The following is a 19778-nucleotide window of genomic DNA, read 5'->3' as shown; positions in this document are numbered from 1 at the left end:
ACGTTACAATTTGGCAAAATTAATTAAGTTCGATACTCAACTCTGTGCACTACACCGAGTATGAATGACTTTTCTCTTTCTTTTTCGACGGTTTTATTCTCGTAAGCGTGTAAGGGAAACTTTATATATAAATAAATAAATATTTTTAACATTTCTGTGCGTAGAGAAACGTGTTTTACGTATACTTACACTTCGCCGTCGCCCCTTTCGAAGGATGGTGATCGAAAGACGGCGGTAAAAATGCACTATAAATATAACCTAAAAGGAGCTCCCATCATAAGTATTTTGTGTGGCTGGTTAAAAGAATTTAAGTAAGTAGTTAATTCACTTTTAAAATAGGAATGATCTTTATTTATTATTTAATAGTAACTTTGTAATGCACTGGTTGTCACATTATGCATGTTTGTATTTTTTTTTGTTCCTGAAGCTTATGCGCTAAAAGCACTAGTCCTACCGCCGGCGAGTAGCGAGAAGAGAGTGTAATTATCAAAAAAAATATCTTTTTTATCACCGAGCGATAGGACTCTAGGACTAGTGCCATACGCTACAAGCAGATGTTCTTCCCTGTTCATGACGCTTTGAAAAATATGATGTAGTTTTTTTGCCTGAAATAAAAATAATAGAAGGTAAAAAATGAAACGGTTAATAGAAAGTTGGGTCTGTGCATCATACTCAAAATTGGAGGTGGGCGAGTTTTAGATTATATGCGTCGCACAGATGAAGCTATTTGCACGTTGGGTGGCGGAATAGCGATGTACCTGGCTATAGTTGAATCGGCCGTAGGACGTCCACTGTTAGACATAGGTCTCCCCAGTTGCTTCGATTGGAAGCGGCCTGCACCCACCGTGAACCCGCGGCTTCAACCAGGTCATCCGTCCATCTCGTTGGTGGACGTCTTACACTGCGCTTGCCGATTTACATTCTCTATTGGACAACTTTTTATAGTTGATTGTATTGTTGCTCTCTTGTAGAAATATTTAGACCAATCAGAGCAGCCGAGCGCCATTATTGCCGAAAGCAGTCTTCTAGCGAAGGTCCCAAGCCTGCTGAACAAAGCCAAAGTCCTATGCAAGGAAACCATGAGCAATGCCAGCTATCCGTCGCTTGTACAGGCGTTGGATGACTTTGTGACTGTGGTGATTGAGACGAGCTCCCACCTTGGATCCCTAGAGGTTAGTATCATGGTCATCATCAAATAAGTTATTTCTCACGATAAATCTAGTTTGACCTTCTAAATCCTATTACAGAAAATATTTCGAAGAAATAGCTGTTCCTCCATCTCCCCTGCTGATGTCTCATATTATTACAGGTGGACGCAACGCAGCCCAAAGAAAAACAAACTTCACAAGCAAAGAACATTGTCCAGCTCAAACGGAAAGCTTTAGCGGACTTATTCAAGTCCCTCAGTAAAATGGGCCTGAACTACCGAACCGGACTGGTGGCTCTTTCAGCTGAACAAGAGTTGTACGATTTTACTATAGCTCCTGTTGATTTGGACGCGGCTATGAGCTATTTGAAGAGCAGGTTAGTGCAGCATTCCCTTCTCAATTGGATACTCTTGACAGAGTGGTTGTGGTCATAAGTGTTCTCTTGTCAAAGCGGTCGCTGCCTTTGTGATCCTTTTTCACCGGTCTCTATTGGCCGCTTGGCGAGTGCATTCTATTAGGGATCTTGGTGTCAGATTTGATGGTGCCTGTCCATCGGGTTGGTGATCGACCACACGTGTTCTCTGTAACGTGTTTAATGTGCTACATTATACAGCAGTTATAGTTCCGGACGGAAAGGAATCCTGTCAAATTATTACCTAGCTACATAAGCTATAAAAGAATAGTTGCAGTTGCAGGTGGTAGGACCTTGTGCAAGGTCCGCCCGGATTGCTACCATCATCTTGCTCGCTAATCGTGCCGTGAAGCAGCAGTGTTTGCACTGTTGCGTTTCGGCGTGGAGAGTAAGGCAGCCAGTGAAATTACTGGCACTTGAGGTATCCCATCTTAGGCCTCTAGGTTGGCAACGCATCTGCAATACCCCTGGTGTTGCAGATATTTATGGGTGGTGGTGATCGCTTACCATCAGGAGACCCACTTGCTCGTTTGCCAACCAGTCGAATAAAAAAAAAGTTGTTATTTGATTTAAACTTAGATTATCGTATTTATTCTGTTAATGCTCCAATGTTGTCTTGTCTATATTAATTCGAGAGCAGATGCTAAAATACTCGAAATTTCAAAATGAGCTCGACGCTAGAAATGAAAGTACCTAAATTTTGTTTGAACTTTTTGTAATAATTCATAATATCGTAATAAATAAAACACAGCAAGCCTTAATTCGTTCGGTTTGTTTAGTATAATTCTTTCTTCTTGACCTGAAGCCGTACTATTTAACACGCAGGCGCTCGCGATCGCATTCACCTTCTGTTTCTTACTTCATCTTATACAGTGTGACAGAAAGAAGTGGTTAAAAGGATTGTGATTCCGAGTGCGTAGGCAATAAAGCCCCAGGCTGGTTATATGTGTAACGCTATTTCAATTTATTGAACCATTTTTTTTATCTTTTAGGCGGTGTGATGCATCCCTTAGCCTCCTATGGTCAGGTTGTGAAAAGTACTTCCATAAAAACATTGGCCGTCATAGAACTTTGTCCGCCGCTCTTCTGACGCCCCACCAAGACATGGGTATGCAGAATATCGAGAGGTGCAAAGGATTTGCTGCTCAGTTGATGGTAAGTTCTTTATACCATGAGTAAAAAAGACTGCGGTAGGTACGCATTTTCTCTACTTATGGTATATTATTTCTGGTCAGTTTGCAAACAACATAACGATTTTCAGACAATAACGAATAGGATAAGAGTAAGAATATTAAAGAAAGAAAAGAAAGAAAGAAAGAAAATACATTTATTCACAACACAAGACAACAAAATTATTAGGTACAAAAAAAAACAACACAAAGGTATGTGTCATTGCGGTTGTGAATCGGACACTGGCTCAGTATAATGCTGAAGCGTTAAAAACACCCCAGCGCTGATTTTCAGCCAGCACCGTCGGCAACCCTCGGGCCGTTATAAAGACATACTACACACCATTAACTACATAAAACTACTACTATTACTTATAATTTTTAAATGTTATTTCAGAAACTAACAAACTCACAAAAGAAATCTATATCGAAATACTCCAGACAACTCTGCGATTTGCGTACTCTAACCACCAGTCTAACATCCGTTCTCGACGTTGACACGTCAGACGTTAACGTCACTACGCTAAGCGAAAAGCTCAAGATCCTTACAGAATGTTACGCAAACGCAAGTATCTTGCTCGACCAATTCAGCGTCCTCATAAAATCCTGCCCAGAAAAAGAGATAAGACCAGAATCGGAGCCAGAGTTTGATGCTCTCCTCTCCAAGTCTCCTATAGTGCGCTGCTACAAGAATTCTGATGAATGGCACGCTTTGTACAAAAAAATAAAAGCTGTAATTTCCACTGTAGATAAACAGAAGTCTGCTCTACACAAATTAACAAAAACGATGCCGAAAGAAATTGGAAGCAATTTCGGACCGGTACCAGAAGTATCCCAATCTCTCATTGATGTTACCAATGAAGCGAAATTGAATTTAGACAAAATAGCACAAGATTTAGATAGTGTTCTAGACGAGTACCACTTCAAGCTCCAACTGTCTCTTGAAATGGATGAATTACCTGAACATCCGATTTTGAGGAGTATCGCAAATCTATCAAAGTATGTAAGAGAAATTTTACAACAACTTGAGATCTACGATGAACCTGTCGACGTATCCATGGAAGAAAAATCTGAGAGCAAGAAATCTGAATTGATGGCTGACACTGAAGATCTTATAGCTACAATGCTACTGGTCATTCAATCAGTGTACAAGAAACATCTGCCTCAAGATTCGACAGATGTTGACGTGCTTAATGCAATTGATGAAATTATAGACAACGGCGAAAAAGAAAAGCAAGAATCAAACGAAATCTTGGAAGATAATCACCTGAAGGAACTTTTACAAGAGAAACTATCCAATGACGCTAAGTTGCTGAAGCTAGAAGCTTTGTTAAATAAAATGTACAACCTGCTGGTTAAATATGTAGAATTTGTAGGTACTGGAAATGAAGACGTAGATGAAGTTAAGAATGTTGTGATGAGGTTGGTTCCGATATTGGAGCAAACTGTATTGTTTGTCCAATACTTTGTGACACAAAAGGTGGCAGTACACAGAGTGTCATGCAAGATGCTGTCGATTCTCTTGAAAATTTTCTCCGACTTAGCACTTAAAGGGTAAGGTCTTCTTCAAAAAGTTAATTTGTATTTTTTGATAGTTTTTGATAGGACAAGTTTTAATTAACATAGATTTCTTTATAGATTTTGTAAACCTTCTGATATGGATATGGAAGACGGTGAAGGCGAAGATGGTCCAGGGAAGTTGACCGGTGGGACAGGTTTGGGCGATGGAGAAGGGCAGAAAGATGTCTCGGAGAAAATAGAAAACCAGGTACGTAATACAATGCAATCAAATCAAAAACTTAAAGAGTAGTGACAAGAACTTACTGCATGCGGCATGACCACGTTTTTTTTACAACATGTATAATTTATTACCAGGATCAACTTGATGATGCTCATCGTCCAGGAGAAGAAAAGAAAGAAGAAGAAAGAGATTGCAAAGAAGAAGAGAAAGGAGTAAACATGACCGATGATTTTGATTCGCATTTGCAAGATATTGACAAAAAAGGTAATCATTTATAGATAATTTGCGTCTTACAACTAAATGAAATCTTATTGCTCATGTTAATATTCATAAATCTTTTTCTAGAAGGAGATTCAGATCAAGAAGACGATGAAGACGATGCTGACAAGCAAATGGGAGACACAGATAATGCTGCTGAAAAGTATGTTGGACAATATTATACACAATTATATCAGAGATTTTGAAAAGCGGCTAAATATATGTCTGGTGTTAGAAGTTAAAAAATAAGTGATAATGCCGTTTATTTTCAGGTTAGACCAACAAATATGGGGTTCAGAAGATGAAGACATTGATGAAGAGCAAAATAATAAAAAGGACAAGGAAGAAAAAGGCAAGGGCGAAAGCACAGGTGAAAAAGAGATGGGTGCTAAGGAGGAAGAACAGGGACAAGACGACGGGACTGAAGGGAAGGAGAAGAAGAAAAAAGATATCAATGAAATGCAAGAACCTGAAATCGACGATGACCAAGTACGTAGAAAAATACCTAAGTTTTACTGTAAAAGTATTTCAGGAGATAATTTATACTGTAATTTATTATACTTACTACATATTATACTGATTAGGTAAAAATTATCTTAATATTTCTCAATAAAATTGTACACGACAAATTTACACATATCAGCGGATTTATGTAGTCAGTCATGTTCAGCAAATTTTGTTATTTTAGAGATCAGGCTAATTATGTAATTAAATATGTTCAGCAAGTTTTGAGTAGTATACATATCAGTGGATTTATGTAGTCAGACTTGTTCAGCAAATTTTGATATTTTACAGATCAGGCTAATTATTTAATTAAACATGTTCAGCAACTTTTGTAAAAATAATGTACAATACCTTTGGTATTACCAAATGTCTACAGAGATTTGTACAACAGCCTGTTCAGTTACATATGAACTGTTATAGTGTGCAGGTGTTTTGAAAATTTGTATGTGTTCATGGACTTTCGTTGCTGACTGTACCTACCTATTTACAATTATTGATAAATAAATTCTTTTGCTAGGTGGATCCTTTCCATGGCAACCAGCAATCCATGCCAGAGCCAGAAGATTTCGAAATGCCTGATAACATGGATGTCGATGGTGAAGAAGGAGACGACAAGGTAAATAATATACTAACACTTATTTAATAATTTACAACTGGCATATTATGAAGGATATAAATGAGTGCTTACAAAATTAACAAATGTTTAACAGGAAGGCGAGACAGAGACAGAAAACCCGTTCGACATCGACGTCATGAAAGAGAACATCCCGGAAGAGCCAGAAGAAGAAAAGAAAGATAGAGACAATACTGGCCTAGAGGTTTCAAGCGACGAAGAAGATGGCAATGATAATGATAACGGTGAAGATGGTCAGAATCAAGAGGTTAGTAAAATTACATTTTGATTGCATCGTTGTTCATGTCAATGTTAATATATATTGCATTAAAATATCTAATTTTATTAATAGGATGCCCATGAAAAAGAAGAACACCAAGCACCTGAAACCGATAAAGACAAAGAAGGGGACGTAAATGAAACTGATCAAACAGAAGAACCTGAAATAGATAATGCTCCTCAAGAACCCGAAACTGACGAAACGCATCCAGAAGAAAAAAAAGAAGACGAGCTTCCTAACAACCCCGACAAAATTGATGAAAATGACCAAGTAGAGGAAAAGAAACAGGAAGCTAAACCGCAAGCAAATCCTTCTACTAACGACCCATCGGCTGGTGAGAAGGCTGAAAATGCTGAAATGGAACGAGGTACTGATGATAATGTGGAGACTAATGCGGAACAGAAGAAAGATGAAGAAGCGGCGCCTTTCGTAAGTAATACCACTTTAATACAAAAAAAGTATTGAAGCTTTACAGATTTTAAAAAATTTTTTTTAGAGCTGCTATTTTTTTTTAATCATGAAAACAGTATTTGTTATACTTTTTTGATGGAACAGTAAATGTGTGTGATGTGTGTAAATGTGTGATGATGTTATGAGCGTAAAAAGTAGAATACTGTAAGGTCCCGTAGTCCTACAAGGACCGCTTATTGTTTCGCCATGTCCATCCATCCGTCCAACCGCCGTCCGCGGCTTAGCTTAGACTGTTAATGCTGGAAAGCTGTAATGCATTAGACATTGAAAATGTTTCCTTCTAATGGATTTCCTTCTAATTCTTATGATAGACTAGCTTTTGCCCGCGGCTTCGCTCGCGTTAAATTTGGGGTAACAATTAACATACATTTACTTTCTGCGATTGATTTTTTGGAGGATTACATGGAAATATAAATACAGTAAGACGTTGTTTTAGACAGATGGTGCACATTTTGGAATTTAAAGATCAACCTACGTATACGTAATTAATCATTCATAATTCGTACCAACTCTGAAACAACCACCCCTACCAACCCTGTACCAACCCTGTTTCGCTGAAACGTTAAAGACTGACGCGTTTCTTTTGCCGGCGACTTCCTACACGGTATAGGATATAGGATTGTATCTCGAGAAATTGTTAAGTCCCCGCGGGACATGCATTACTGTTATGATCTATTTTAATATTCTTAATTGTCGATGAGAGACATATTGTAGCTTTCTATTATTGAAAGAATTTTGAAATTCTGCCCCGAAATTGAATTCACTTATTTTTATTCTGCGGAAATTTTGCATTAAAAAAAAAGAAGTTTGTCCATCAGGGATATTGTAGCTTTCTATTGGTAATAGAATTATTTAAATCAGCTCAGTAGTTTCAGAGATTACCCCCAACAAACAAAGAAACCAACAAAGTTGAGATATTTTCCTATTCCATGGGATTTTCTAAAAATCTTTCCCTAGTGCACCTCTGTATTACTTTAGGTCCATCTATGCTAATTTCAAGTCTCTAGCATCAGTAGTTTTGGCTGTGCATTGTCTGTCAGTCAGCCAGTCATGGTACTGTTCAGGTAGAGTTAGGTATAGAATTATAAATAAATCAACCTTGAAGTTGAATTCACTTTTTGCTATCCCTCGGGAATTTTATGTTTTTCCGGAGGAAAGTAGCGTATGCCAATCAGGGATAATGTAGCTCCCAATTGGTAAAATATATTTTTAAATCAACCCCAATGATGAATTTACTTATGTCGATCCTGCGGGAATTTTGCATTCTTCTGTAGAAAAGCAGCCTATGTCAATGAGAGATACTGCAGATTACTATTAGTGAAAGAATTTTTAAAATCAGCTCCAAATTTGGATTGCCTTACTCTTACTTACTTCTACCTATCCTGCGGGAATTTTGCATTTTCCCAAAGAAGAGTAATCTATACCAATCAGCAATAGTGCAGCTTTATATTAGTGGAAGAATTTTTAAAATCAGCTCTGAAGTTGAATTCAGTTTTTTCTATCCCATGGGAATTTTGGATTTTCCGAAAAAAAGTGGCCTATGTCAATCGAGGATAGTCATATCATATGAAAGAATTTGTAAAAGCAGTGCCAAAGTTGAATTTACTTATTTCTATCCCGCGGGAATTTTTCATTTTCCCGGAAAAACGTATCCTATGTCAATCAGGAATACTGTAGCTTACTTTTGTTGAAAGAACTTTTAAAATCAGACCCGAAGTTGAATTCACTTATTTCTATCCCGCGGGAATTTTGTATTTTCCCGAAGAAAAAGTAGCCTTTGTCATTTGGGGATAGTCATATCACATAATATGTAAGAATTTTTTAAATCAGCTCCGTTATTGAATTAATTTATTTCTATCCCGCGGGAATTTTGCATTATCCCGGATAAAAAGTAACCTATGTCAATCAAGGATAGTGTAGCTTACTAACGGTGAAAGAATTTTTAAAAATCGGCTCAATAGTTTCAGAGATTCGACTACAAACAAAGAAGCGAAAAAAGTTTAGATATTTCCCTATCCCGTGGGAATTTCGAAAAATCCTTTCTTAGTGCGCGTCTACATCTATTAAGGAACATATATTCCAAATTTCAAGTTTCTAGCCCCAGTGGTTTAGGCTGTGCGTTGATCTATAAGTCAGTCAGTCAGTCAGTCAGTTTCTTCTTTTATATATATAGATGAATGAGGCATTAAGATACGAATTTAAGTTGCTTTCAAACTAAAACTGTCACTGATATAGGAACAAGCGCAAGAGCAAGTAGGCGAAGATAGACAGTCGACGGGTCGCTCTGAACTGGACAAGAGCGACAAAGGGCACCGCGGCGAGAAGCAGGCGACCAGCCAAGCTGATCTGGCCACTGACCATAAGCAGAGAAAAGAGAACAAGCCCGGCCAGACCGACCATGAAAGGACACTGGGTATGTAACATTTGAATATATGTATATATACGATGATTTTTAATCGGTGATTAAGTACTAGTTTTTCTAATTTAGTAATTGTTATTGGTCACGTTAATGTAGTAGATACAATGAACAAATATTTTTTCTGTGATAATTTTTATTTCGAAAATTACTTTTAATACAAATTCATTGTCACCATACTAATGGTTTAGTAACTAAAGAAAGAGGTTGTAAGCTCATAGACTAAATGTTTGAACATGTATCCAGTGGTTACTGGTTTTAACAATATCTTAATTGAATAATAAGGAAATGGCATGAGACCTTCCCTAATGAATTCAATTTCGGCTGCCTATTTATATTTCTCAAATCTGATCACCGATTAAAAATCATTGTGTACACGTCCATGACAAGCCGTGGTATCCTAATGGTATGACATTGATTTTTCGTTAAGGTGACGTGAATGAAGATAAGAAGAGATCTCGGACCCTAAACGTTGAGCGTGAAGAGGAGACTGGCGAAGATGGCGCCGACAACAACGACGACGGCGAGAAAGATGCCGATGCGTATCAGCACGTCAAGCAGGCTAAAAAGGATGACTTACAGGTATATTTGGATTGTATTATTATATTCTCTATGGAAGTCCTGATTCCTCAACAAGGCTAAAATTATTATTAGTATATCAACTTCTAACGGGGACTATGTATGGAACACAATTTTTCTCTTATAAGAGACTATATAAAATTTAACTTAATAGAAAACCGGAATATAAAACAAATGACTTAAGGTCGTTTGTCACGGTCAGCTAGGCACTACAGCGCCAGTAGATGACGTTAGTGTGCAAATTCCTCGTATTTTATTTTTTTTAGGAATGAAATCGTGGATATTTTTATAAATAATGTACATACCGCCAATAGCGTGAAATTTTGATATATCGTACCAAGTTTCAGATGTATTTAATTTAGAAAATACTTTCACGATCGCTGCAGTTTCGACTGAGATATTTCGCACACATGCTTGTAATTTGTGTAAACAGAAGTCTTGTTAATTTCGCTCTCATGATCAAAGAGCAATGGCCTAGTTGCATAAGGCTAGAGTTTACCCTACCCACAGCTTAGGAAGTTCGGGTTCAAACCCGTTGTAAGATTTGTTTTTTGTTTTTTTTATTGTTTAATGATTTTTAAATGTGTAGCTAAAAATTTATAAGACCTAATTTGGGCACAAACATTTTTTAAATTTTAGGTAAATCTGAATATGCACAGCACAACTACACTAAGTACTATGAGACTTATAATTCCTCACATCCACTCAAGGGTTGCTTGATAGAGATCCCTTCGAGGGATAAGTTCGCCTTAACAATGTCAAGGAAACCGAATCACGTACCAGAGTGAACCCATGGAACCTTTTCATATTCAATTGCGCTGTGATTCTTTGGCAGGTGTATGGGATGTCAACATGACATTAGTAGCCATAGGTTCCACCCTGGTACGTGACTCAGTTTCCTGGACCGTAACTCACGATTGTTTATTTATTTTTTATTTACAATACATTTACATACTATTAATAATTAATTAGTCATAATCATTATCCCTATACATACCTACATACACAGGCTCCACAATGAGGGCTTGGGCGTTATTTTCAACGCAGACCCAGTGTGAATTAAATATAGCGCAAACCATTAATTATTTAGCGGTGTCTGTGACGTTTCTTCACGATATTTTGCTTCAATGCAAAAACACGTGAAAATATGAAATAGACTTGTTAGTATTACTACACAACTAGGTAGTTGTTTATTCAGGCCACTCTAAATTCTTACCCGATAGCTTAATAACCTTCTTCTTAGGTGGTCGACGCAGCAACGAAAGAACAAGCTGAACAACAACCGACGCTACAAAAAGACGATGAAGAGGCGGAGGCTATGAAGGAAGACGATGAAATGCCGATGGACGTGGACGACGAAGACATAGAGGTGAATGGAATAACCGAGAAAAAGTTTAATTTTTAAATAGGGAACTACCACGGAATAAAGAGACGTGGAAGTGTTTAGTGGGCGTTCCCGCGCTGCGAAGCATGTGAGGTACACCTCAAAACCTGTCTCAGTCATGTGTCAACCGATGTGCAGACGTGACGTTTCGTGCGTAACCAGAATCGAATATTATTTTATTTGGCGAAAACTTGCCGTATTGTGCAGTGTTGAGCTATCAAAATGATAGTAAAATTAAAAAATCTCTCGAAAATACAAACTGAGACATGGATGCTCAGAAAAACCAGAAAAATAGACCAGCACTGGGCATCGCACCCAGGTCCTCAGCAATCCGTACTGCGTGCTATTACCCCTACACCACTGCTGGACAGGAATCTAGACACGAATTTTTCCTATGCATACATATCTCAGGTTGCTTATTTCTACTACGCTACTTAAGCAGCAGCACTAGCGATATTTATTCTTTCGGAACTAACCGCTCACCCAGACAAGAGATGTCGCTACTAAGCAATCAAATTATGATTGGTTTTTTGGAGTCTTTTTGTATTTTTTATTTCAACTCCAAATTTGTTACTCTTACGGGTAACAAATGTGCCGTGTACACCGGGGGTAGTAACAATTTGAAAAAAATCTCTCGAGAAGGCATTTTGTACCATCAGTAAATACTATTTACCTAATTTTAAAATAAAAACATGGTTTCAGATTCTACGACATTATTTTTCCCTTTGCTTAAATGAAAAACAATTCTATCGATCACAACATAAGGTTCATAATCGTGTGTTCTTTGCCTGATAGAATAATCTACAATCTAGAATGTTCGCTATCCGCGCGCTACTCGCGTCGCAAGGGATGTGGCTATGATACTAGTGTCATCTGTCATCTGGCACGTAGCTGTGACTCCTGTTAAAATTTAAACCTAACACTAATCGAAATAAAGTTCATAATGAATTGGTAATTTTTCTTCAAGCATTGAGTAGCCAAACTGATTTGCCTGCTTTTGTTTTGCGTCTGACGGTTGCTCCGCTACTGAACGTTAGATGACAGAACTTTGTATGCAATTCGAATGTAAGAATAATAGGACGTAACTCGTTACAACGCGTAATTGATTTTCGACACTATGCCACTACTTTAAAATATGCTAACGCCGTACCAAACATATTTTTAAAATTAATAATTTCGTACCGATCTACGGTAGACTCGAACGAAATGCACATCAAATTGAAGAGCGTAAAAAATTAGTCAATCAGAGTCGACAACTTGTAGGCGGATAATTCGGATTATCGAGTATTTGCAATATAAACTTGAATAAATTACTAAGTATATAATAAACAGTATGTCAAAGTCATCACATCAAAGTGGCGTTAGTGTCACGTCATCACGTGTCACAGGTGTCACAGGTTTGCATTTCGTTCTCCATTGTGACCTCTTAAAGGCCCCACACACGGTGCGATTCGTCGATCTGTCAGATCGATCGTACAGACGAATTGACAGTATATGGGTTGATTATGAGACAGAGACATCATAGTTATTTGGGCAAATAAGATTTAGGAGAAATATCTACTAGTGAAATACCGATACGTAGGTTAGCTGTGAAAGTACGTTTGTGATAATATTAAGGCTGGGAATATACGTCAGATTTTTCGATAAGTACGACAGTCTTTACACTGGCAAAAAAAAATTTTCAGACATTATTATGAGTCTACATTTTACCCGAGCGAAGCCGGGTTTTCATCTAGTTTTTAAATAAAACACAACGACCAATCATTTTCAAGTTACATAGTAGTTAACTTTATGTTAGTGTGAGTTTGGCGACATCGGTTCTGATACTAATCGAGGCTGACGCCACTTCCACTAGTCTCTTTATTCCGTGGGAACTACCATTAGATTAAATCGTTTATGAATAATTCTTTTACCCGATACACTGAGCGATTAAGGCAGACTATATTTTTTTTATTCTACGAGTTCTAAGTTGTTTATCGCTGTCAGTTAGTTGTATGTAGGTATTAAAAAAAACTATTACCAAATAATTTTCATATAGTAATTAATTATTTGTTACATAGGTGGAAAAATCTGATGAAATCAAATCGGAGAAGTTAAAAGGGAACGAGAAGGAAAAAGAGAAGCCTGGCAACAAGAAAGAGGGAAGCGACGAACCGACGGGGGAGACGGGGATCGAAGTGGAAGGGGAGAGCGTGGTTACTGCCTCCGTGCCGAGGGGACTAGAAACCACTTATCATACCAAGTATGTTTAACTTATTATTTTTCCATACATTATTCTAATACCTCTACAATGAGAAATCTAAGTAATAAAAATATATACGTATAAATATAATAAAGGACTAATTTTTGTTTGTTTTTATGTAGGGTAGGAGGTTATCTGTAGAACTACGGAACTGATTCCAAAAATATTTTACAACTTGTAAGAAAGCGATACTACCCTCAACTTTACATACTACATGTATGTTTGTTTAAAGCGGATGGTGACAGCTAGAAAATATAACCTGTAACTTTTTTCCAGACTATCAGACGTCACCCAACAATCCGTAGACTTATCCCTCGAGGAATATATGAGCATTCGGTCGTGGCTGGCGAGCGGGCGGCGCGGCGGCGGCGCGGACGACGCGTGGCGGACGCTGTGGCGACGCAGCGCCGGCGCGGCTGGCAGGCTGTGTGAGCGGCTGCGGTTAGTGCTGGAACCCACTGCGCGCTCGCGGCGGGCTGGTAAGTCTCACTCCTAATAAAACTGTAAAAATGCTTTGGAACCATTTTAATAATTATTTTCGTGATACTATCCAATTGTTTGTTATGATTAGAGATACATATGACTAGTCAGTTAAACGAAAATAATATTATTATCCATACTGTATGGACCATACAACATGTTTGTGAGCTCTTAACACATGTAAATGTAAAGATGTGCATAATTATTTTTAATAAATTTAAGCCGAATCTGATATTTTGAAAACTCTTAAATTTAGTTTTTTTTTTATATATTAAAGCAATGTATAGTCGAAGTCATAAATTAATATGCTACTATGTCGCCAAATATACACCAAACTTATTGTTAATAGTATAAAGGTGTTTCCATATTTTTGATGTCTTGGTATCGTATATTAGCCTTAGACTATACCTATTGGAGGATATTAAACTAATGTCCACCAGTGATGCTAGATTTGAGCCGTTACAAACTTACCATTCATGTACCAAAATATAAACCTTCAACACAACTTTCCAGGTGACTTCAGAACCGGCCGCGCTATAAACATGCGTCGCGTCATCCCATACATAGCGTCCCACTTCCGCAAGGACCGCATCTGGCTGCGGCGCACCAAGCCGGCGCGGAGGGAGTATAAGATCGCCATCGCTGTTGACGATTCCAGTTCTATGGCCGATAACAGGAGCAAGGAATTGGCGTTTGAGAGCTTAGCGCTGGTTTCACAGGTTAGTTTTCAATTCGTTCGATTGTTTTTGCAAATTTTAGGTACTATAATAATAATAATATAGCCTTTTTGTTCCGAACTGGTAGTTTTCTATTTTTTTTTTTTTTGTTGTTGATTATCATAAAATGTCCCTCAGTTCGGTGTGTCTTTTGACATAGGCCTCCTCCAACTGCCTCGTTGGAGGGTGTTGGTCTGACGTCCCAAGGTGACCGGCCTGGTTGGGACCTTTTGTTGTTGTATTTTTTTAAGTTTAGCGTTTTAGTTTTAGTTTTCCGTCTGCTCCTGGTTTCTTTTAATTGCTAGATCTGCGTTTTATTATTTTCGCTAGACCCTGCTCTGAAGAAAGAGTTTGTTTTATTCAGTTTGGGTTTGTTTTTCAAAATGCGTGTCTCGGTATTTGGCGTATTAGGTGATTCTGTGGGTGAGCGCTTTCTCTTTTCATTTTTTTCTTTTATGATTAACCGATCATATGCAATATACCCTTCTTTACCCTTTTCAAGTTCCTCTTTCAGTTTATTTTTTAGCTCTTTCCTTACTAAGAGTACTTCCTTAGGATAATCTTCGGTTACATATATGTTTTCTGGTAGATACTTTTTGTTTCTAAGAAGTTCATTTCTTCTCCATTGTAGAGTGAGCGTGACACATATGGGTCTTATCTTATTTTCAGTTTTCTTTCCAATTCTGTATGCATTACTAATTTCCCACTTGTCCCAGGTGTTCAAATTTGCTTTGTCACTAACATTGTCTAATACTGAGGTTACGATGGCCAGTAGTTCCGAAAAGTGAGTTTCAGTTTCTGGGACGCCATGAAGGATCAAGTTATTCTTCCTCGCATCCTTCTCCAAGAAGTATATTTTTGATTTTAAGACATGAACTTCTTTTTTTAATGATGCTGTCTCTTCCACTAAAGGTTTTAGTTTTTTGTCCATTGTAATAGCCATATTTTCATTTATTACAGCTGTTTGTTGCTGCATTTCTTCTTTCATTTTTTCCCATAATAATTTTAGTTGTGGATCCATTGTATTAGGATTCTACTAAAATAGTACTTTATTTATTTTGGTAGCTTTGTTTTTCATGTAATGGCAACACTGGGGATCGAGCGGCAGGTGACAGTTGTCAGTTGACGCATCAAAGTGAAAACTAAATTCCACCCTACCCTCCCGATGGATGTGAAAAGTGAATATTAATTCCACCTCGTCCTTCACTTCAGTTTTTCACACACAGTTTATGCAGGGTTTCTTCTTGAATAACTTATATTCCTTTGTTAATGGTGTTTTCCAAAGACTGCTGTGTAAATCCGCCGAACACACGGTTTGTGGTACACTTTAACAAATATTTTCGATTAAAAATCGCAGGAGCCTCTTTTCGCGTAGTGAACTGTTTGACAGCCGTACCGTACCGTTTAGGTACTACTTTAGTGTTTATTTTATATCCCGCTTAATATTATAAATGCGAAGTTCGTAAATCTATTTGTTTGTTGCCTCATTACGTCAAAACTGCTAAACCAATTTAGATAAAATTCGGTATACAGATAGTTTTTATTCCTGAAAATTGCATAGTTCCCGCGGGATAGCGATAAACGAATTCTACGCAGACGGAGTCGCGGGTAACAGGCTAGTTAAAAAATAAATCTGGGGAATACCAAGGTAAAAGCAATTAATATCAGTTTCGTTGAAAAAGACACTATCGGTTGGCCGGGACACGATAAAGGTAAAAGCAAGAATTACATTTCGCGAGCAAGAACTTCATTATTCGATAAAATATTTGCTGGAGCGAAAGAGATAAACTATATGATTTCTTAAGTGAGTGATGAAGATGCCAATAACACAGCGTGAATAGTTTAAAAAGTCAATCGACTATATACATATAGAAAACCCAGGGTAAACGCGCCATTTAAATTCGGTTCAGAATGACATGATGCATTTGATTTGCAGGCTCTTAATAAAATTCAGTTTGATTATGTATGTATCATAATCAAACTTGGACATTTTATTTACCAATTTTCGTATTTATATTTACGGTTAGAATTATACCAAAATTAGAACACACTGAAAAAAACCTGAAAGTATAGCTGATCGATCGATTCCACATCGATTCAGTTTTGTTGCCAGATAAACCTGAGCATCGATATATATGGCGAAATTTCTCTACATGTTCTCCAAACAGTTATTTTTTATCGCCAATTTATCCGCAATTTCATTTTTGTCTCCGCATTTTTCAGGCTCTCAATCTTCTCGAATCCGGCGACCTCGCAGTCCTGAGCTTCGGCGAAAAACCAAACCTCCTGCACCCCTTCACTGAGCAGTTCTCAGAACATTCCGGATCGAAGATTCTAGAACAACTGCGCTTCGAGCAAACTAAGACGAAGATCGCTCAGTTGCTCGACTTTTGTACAGTTATGTTCGAAGAGCAGAATGTGAGAAGTGACGCTGTTAATGCCAAGTTGTTGGTGGTAGTAAGTGATGGCAGAGGAATATTTTCTGAGGGCGAAACGAGAGTGCTGCAAGCGGTCAGGAGAGCGAGACAGCAAGGCATATTCTTGGTATACGTTATCATCGACAATCCGGATAATAAGGTAAGAATAAATAAATAAATATCACGGGACAATTCACACTAATTGTTTTTTTTTTAATGAAAGCATAAAAGAAATATAATTGTGATATTTTAAGGTTTTTTAAAACGAAAAGGTTTTTAGGTGCCCCGAATGATATTGATATTCGAACCTACTCTTAAGATTTCGTTGAGCAAACGTATTGCTAATAAAAAAAAACTATATATGTGATTTAATCATTAGATAAGTGTTGCTTCGATTTTATGTTCCCCAGAAAATAGATACAGTTTACGCCTTGCATATTAACATTAATTTTGACGTACAGTTGAAGAAATTGAACCAGATACCAGGATGGAACCTTTTCGCTACAAATGTCATATTCATATTATGTTGCCATTCGATACATCAGCGAAAGAAATCAATCATCATGAAATTGATTGTAAGAAAGTTCCATCCTGGTATTCCTGGTACACGTTTCAGTCTTATATAGTTTTAGTCAAAGAAAATTAAATTTGAAATTGTGGCATTTCAAGCAAATTATTCAACAATCCATATTCGTTCTCTATTTCAGGACTCTATAATGGACATCAGAAGGCCCCTCCTAGACCCGACGACGAACACGCTCGCCGGTTTCGTCCAATATTTGGATACTTTCCCATTCCCCTTCTACCTGATACTGCGCGATATATCCGCTCTGCCTAACGTATTGGGCGATGCGTTGAGACAGTGGTTCGAATTAGCTGTTAATACTACCAGCTAGTAAACTTTTGAGTTTATAAGGGTCGATCAACTTTTTCTTGTACCTCGTTGCCATGGTTACTTCCCCTGAATAACTGTCACAGTACAAAAAAGGAGCAGTATAACGTCTTCATGCAAATGGCCGGAACGCGAGTTATACCTACGCGCCACGAATTCTCCGCGTACCACGGCAACCATCAGGCGCGAGTGCTCCGCGGTTACGTACGGACTCACGCGCATTTATTACGTACCTTAATATGTCACAACGATATAAACAGTATTGTTCGGTGTACGGATGTCTAAATTCATCTAATATAATAAAAACGTATCTAATGAAGTTATCAGAATGCCATTTTTTTATACTCTTAAATTCAACAATAAAGCTTTTCGCACATCCCAGAAGAGGCGCAAATACTTCTCTGTAGGTAATTTGTAGGTAACAAATATACTTAGTGATGAAGCTAAATAAAACCGTTTGAAACATAATACGTTTTGTGGTTTTTAAAATAACGTAAAATGCATTTTTGTTAAACACTAGTTAGTCCATTCCTTCCATGATTTCCTAAAGCTCCTAATCCTTTCCCTACTTTAAATTTCATGTAACATTATCAAATGAAATACATAACTGAAGAGTGACAGTTAGTAGAGTTAGATTAGGCAGCCCAGCGTATATCAAGGACGCTGCCGAGACGGTATACTGCTCCTTCTTTGTACTGTCACAGAGTACATGTACTGTGTAACTGTTTAAAACCGTGAGTTTTTGTTTTCTGTGGTTAAAATTCATCGAGCGTACATATTTGTCATAGTTACAAGCCCATTATTTTATAGACTATCTCCTTAGCACATATGTAGCACATATTATAGTAGTTTTTTTTTTCAAGAAACTGTCACTGTTCTCCTGGACAACGTGACAGAACAACAAACAAGAAAAAGTTTACTGACCCAAAAATAAATCTTAGTACATTCATATAAAGATATTTTGGTTAGTATAATCAAGGTACAATCTAATACTTAATAAAATTTACTTTACATTAGTCACGATAAATGTATTACGAATTATGATTATAAAAATGACTCAAGACAAGTTATAATTATTATTATAAATGGTTCGTTTATTTTTGGTTAAGATGGTGATGTGAACGATAAGATTGACTAGAGGTAAAGATTATTCTGATTATAGATATTACTTGTAAATTGTTAAGCTGAGTTAAAAATTATGCTACAATAGAAAATTGTAACTATTTTTATTTTTGAAAAAAATAAATATCATGCAACTACCAAGGCTTTTATTTGTTACTCGCAGGATAGTGGTGAAATGAAAAGATGCAGTTTAAAAAATTATTGTATATTTGTCAACTGAAAAGTAAAGAATATCTTAACATAGTTTTTTCTTAACAATAATTCGCGAATTAACGAAAACAGCTAACAGTTAGGCCGTGTTACAGAGGCCGTTTTTTCATTTCATATTTTATGCAAATAAACTACTTACCCATAATTAACTTGTTTCCAAATAAAACAAATTATGCTATTCAATGCACCTCTTATTTGCTAAAACTGATATACATACGACGCTACTTAATTACTTTACAATATACGGATTGATTTAAAAATAAAGTCTACTATGAACATCGTGTCGAATCGCAAATTAATAATTCTAGTAGCAGCAAACCAGTACAATATTACTTATTTAAATTTTAAATTAACATTTGCGTAACCTTAAAACCCTGTAACACACCTAACCCACTTCGGATACAACTTTAATTCTTAAACCAATCCGTAATTAACAATAATAATAGCAAAATATAAACTATGATAAAGTTTATAATAAAATATACTAACTCATGTAGAATATTGAATATGTAATTCAGACGTAACATTATTACTTAAGCTAAAGATTATTTTAACTTCTGTTAGTATCATGACGTGGTGTTATATGTTCAATAAATTAAATTTAAATAAAAACCAGCTCTCGGTTTCTTTGAGCGACATTAAAGCTGTTAGCAAAACCGACGAGAAAACTAAGCCATTTAAAATATTTACATTCTCATTTAAATGTTACAGTATAAGAGTTACA

The 19778-nt window shown here is 37.0% G+C and overlaps 1 protein-coding gene across 1 annotated transcript in view; it reads left to right on the top strand.

Annotated features, from left to right (window-relative positions):
* Positions 1-18981, top strand: part of LOC141434874 (midasin) — a 42197-nt gene extending 23216 nt beyond the window's left edge. Inside the window, exons 23-41 of the mRNA XM_074097354.1 lie at positions 972-1172; positions 1310-1524; positions 2553-2715; positions 3127-4283; positions 4368-4497; positions 4605-4734; positions 4816-4891; positions 5001-5217; positions 5750-5848; positions 5943-6113; positions 6198-6554; positions 8832-9009; positions 9443-9594; positions 10835-10960; positions 13036-13217; positions 13494-13696; positions 14211-14416; positions 16637-16990; positions 17538-18981. Coding sequence (XP_073953455.1) covers positions 972-1172; positions 1310-1524; positions 2553-2715; positions 3127-4283; positions 4368-4497; positions 4605-4734; positions 4816-4891; positions 5001-5217; positions 5750-5848; positions 5943-6113; positions 6198-6554; positions 8832-9009; positions 9443-9594; positions 10835-10960; positions 13036-13217; positions 13494-13696; positions 14211-14416; positions 16637-16990; positions 17538-17726 — 4506 coding nt within the window. The 3' untranslated portion in view covers positions 17727-18981. The remainder of the gene's footprint in view (positions 1-971; positions 1173-1309; positions 1525-2552; positions 2716-3126; positions 4284-4367; positions 4498-4604; positions 4735-4815; positions 4892-5000; positions 5218-5749; positions 5849-5942; positions 6114-6197; positions 6555-8831; positions 9010-9442; positions 9595-10834; positions 10961-13035; positions 13218-13493; positions 13697-14210; positions 14417-16636; positions 16991-17537) is intronic.
* Positions 18982-19778: the final 797 nt, after the last annotated feature.

The sequence above is a fragment of the Choristoneura fumiferana genome, chromosome 14 (assembly GCF_025370935.1).
Source record: "Choristoneura fumiferana chromosome 14, NRCan_CFum_1, whole genome shotgun sequence".
NCBI lineage: Eukaryota > Metazoa > Arthropoda > Insecta > Lepidoptera > Tortricidae > Choristoneura > Choristoneura fumiferana.
Note: the sequence above shows the minus strand (reverse complement) of the source record. Positions and strands in the feature narration are given on the sequence as shown.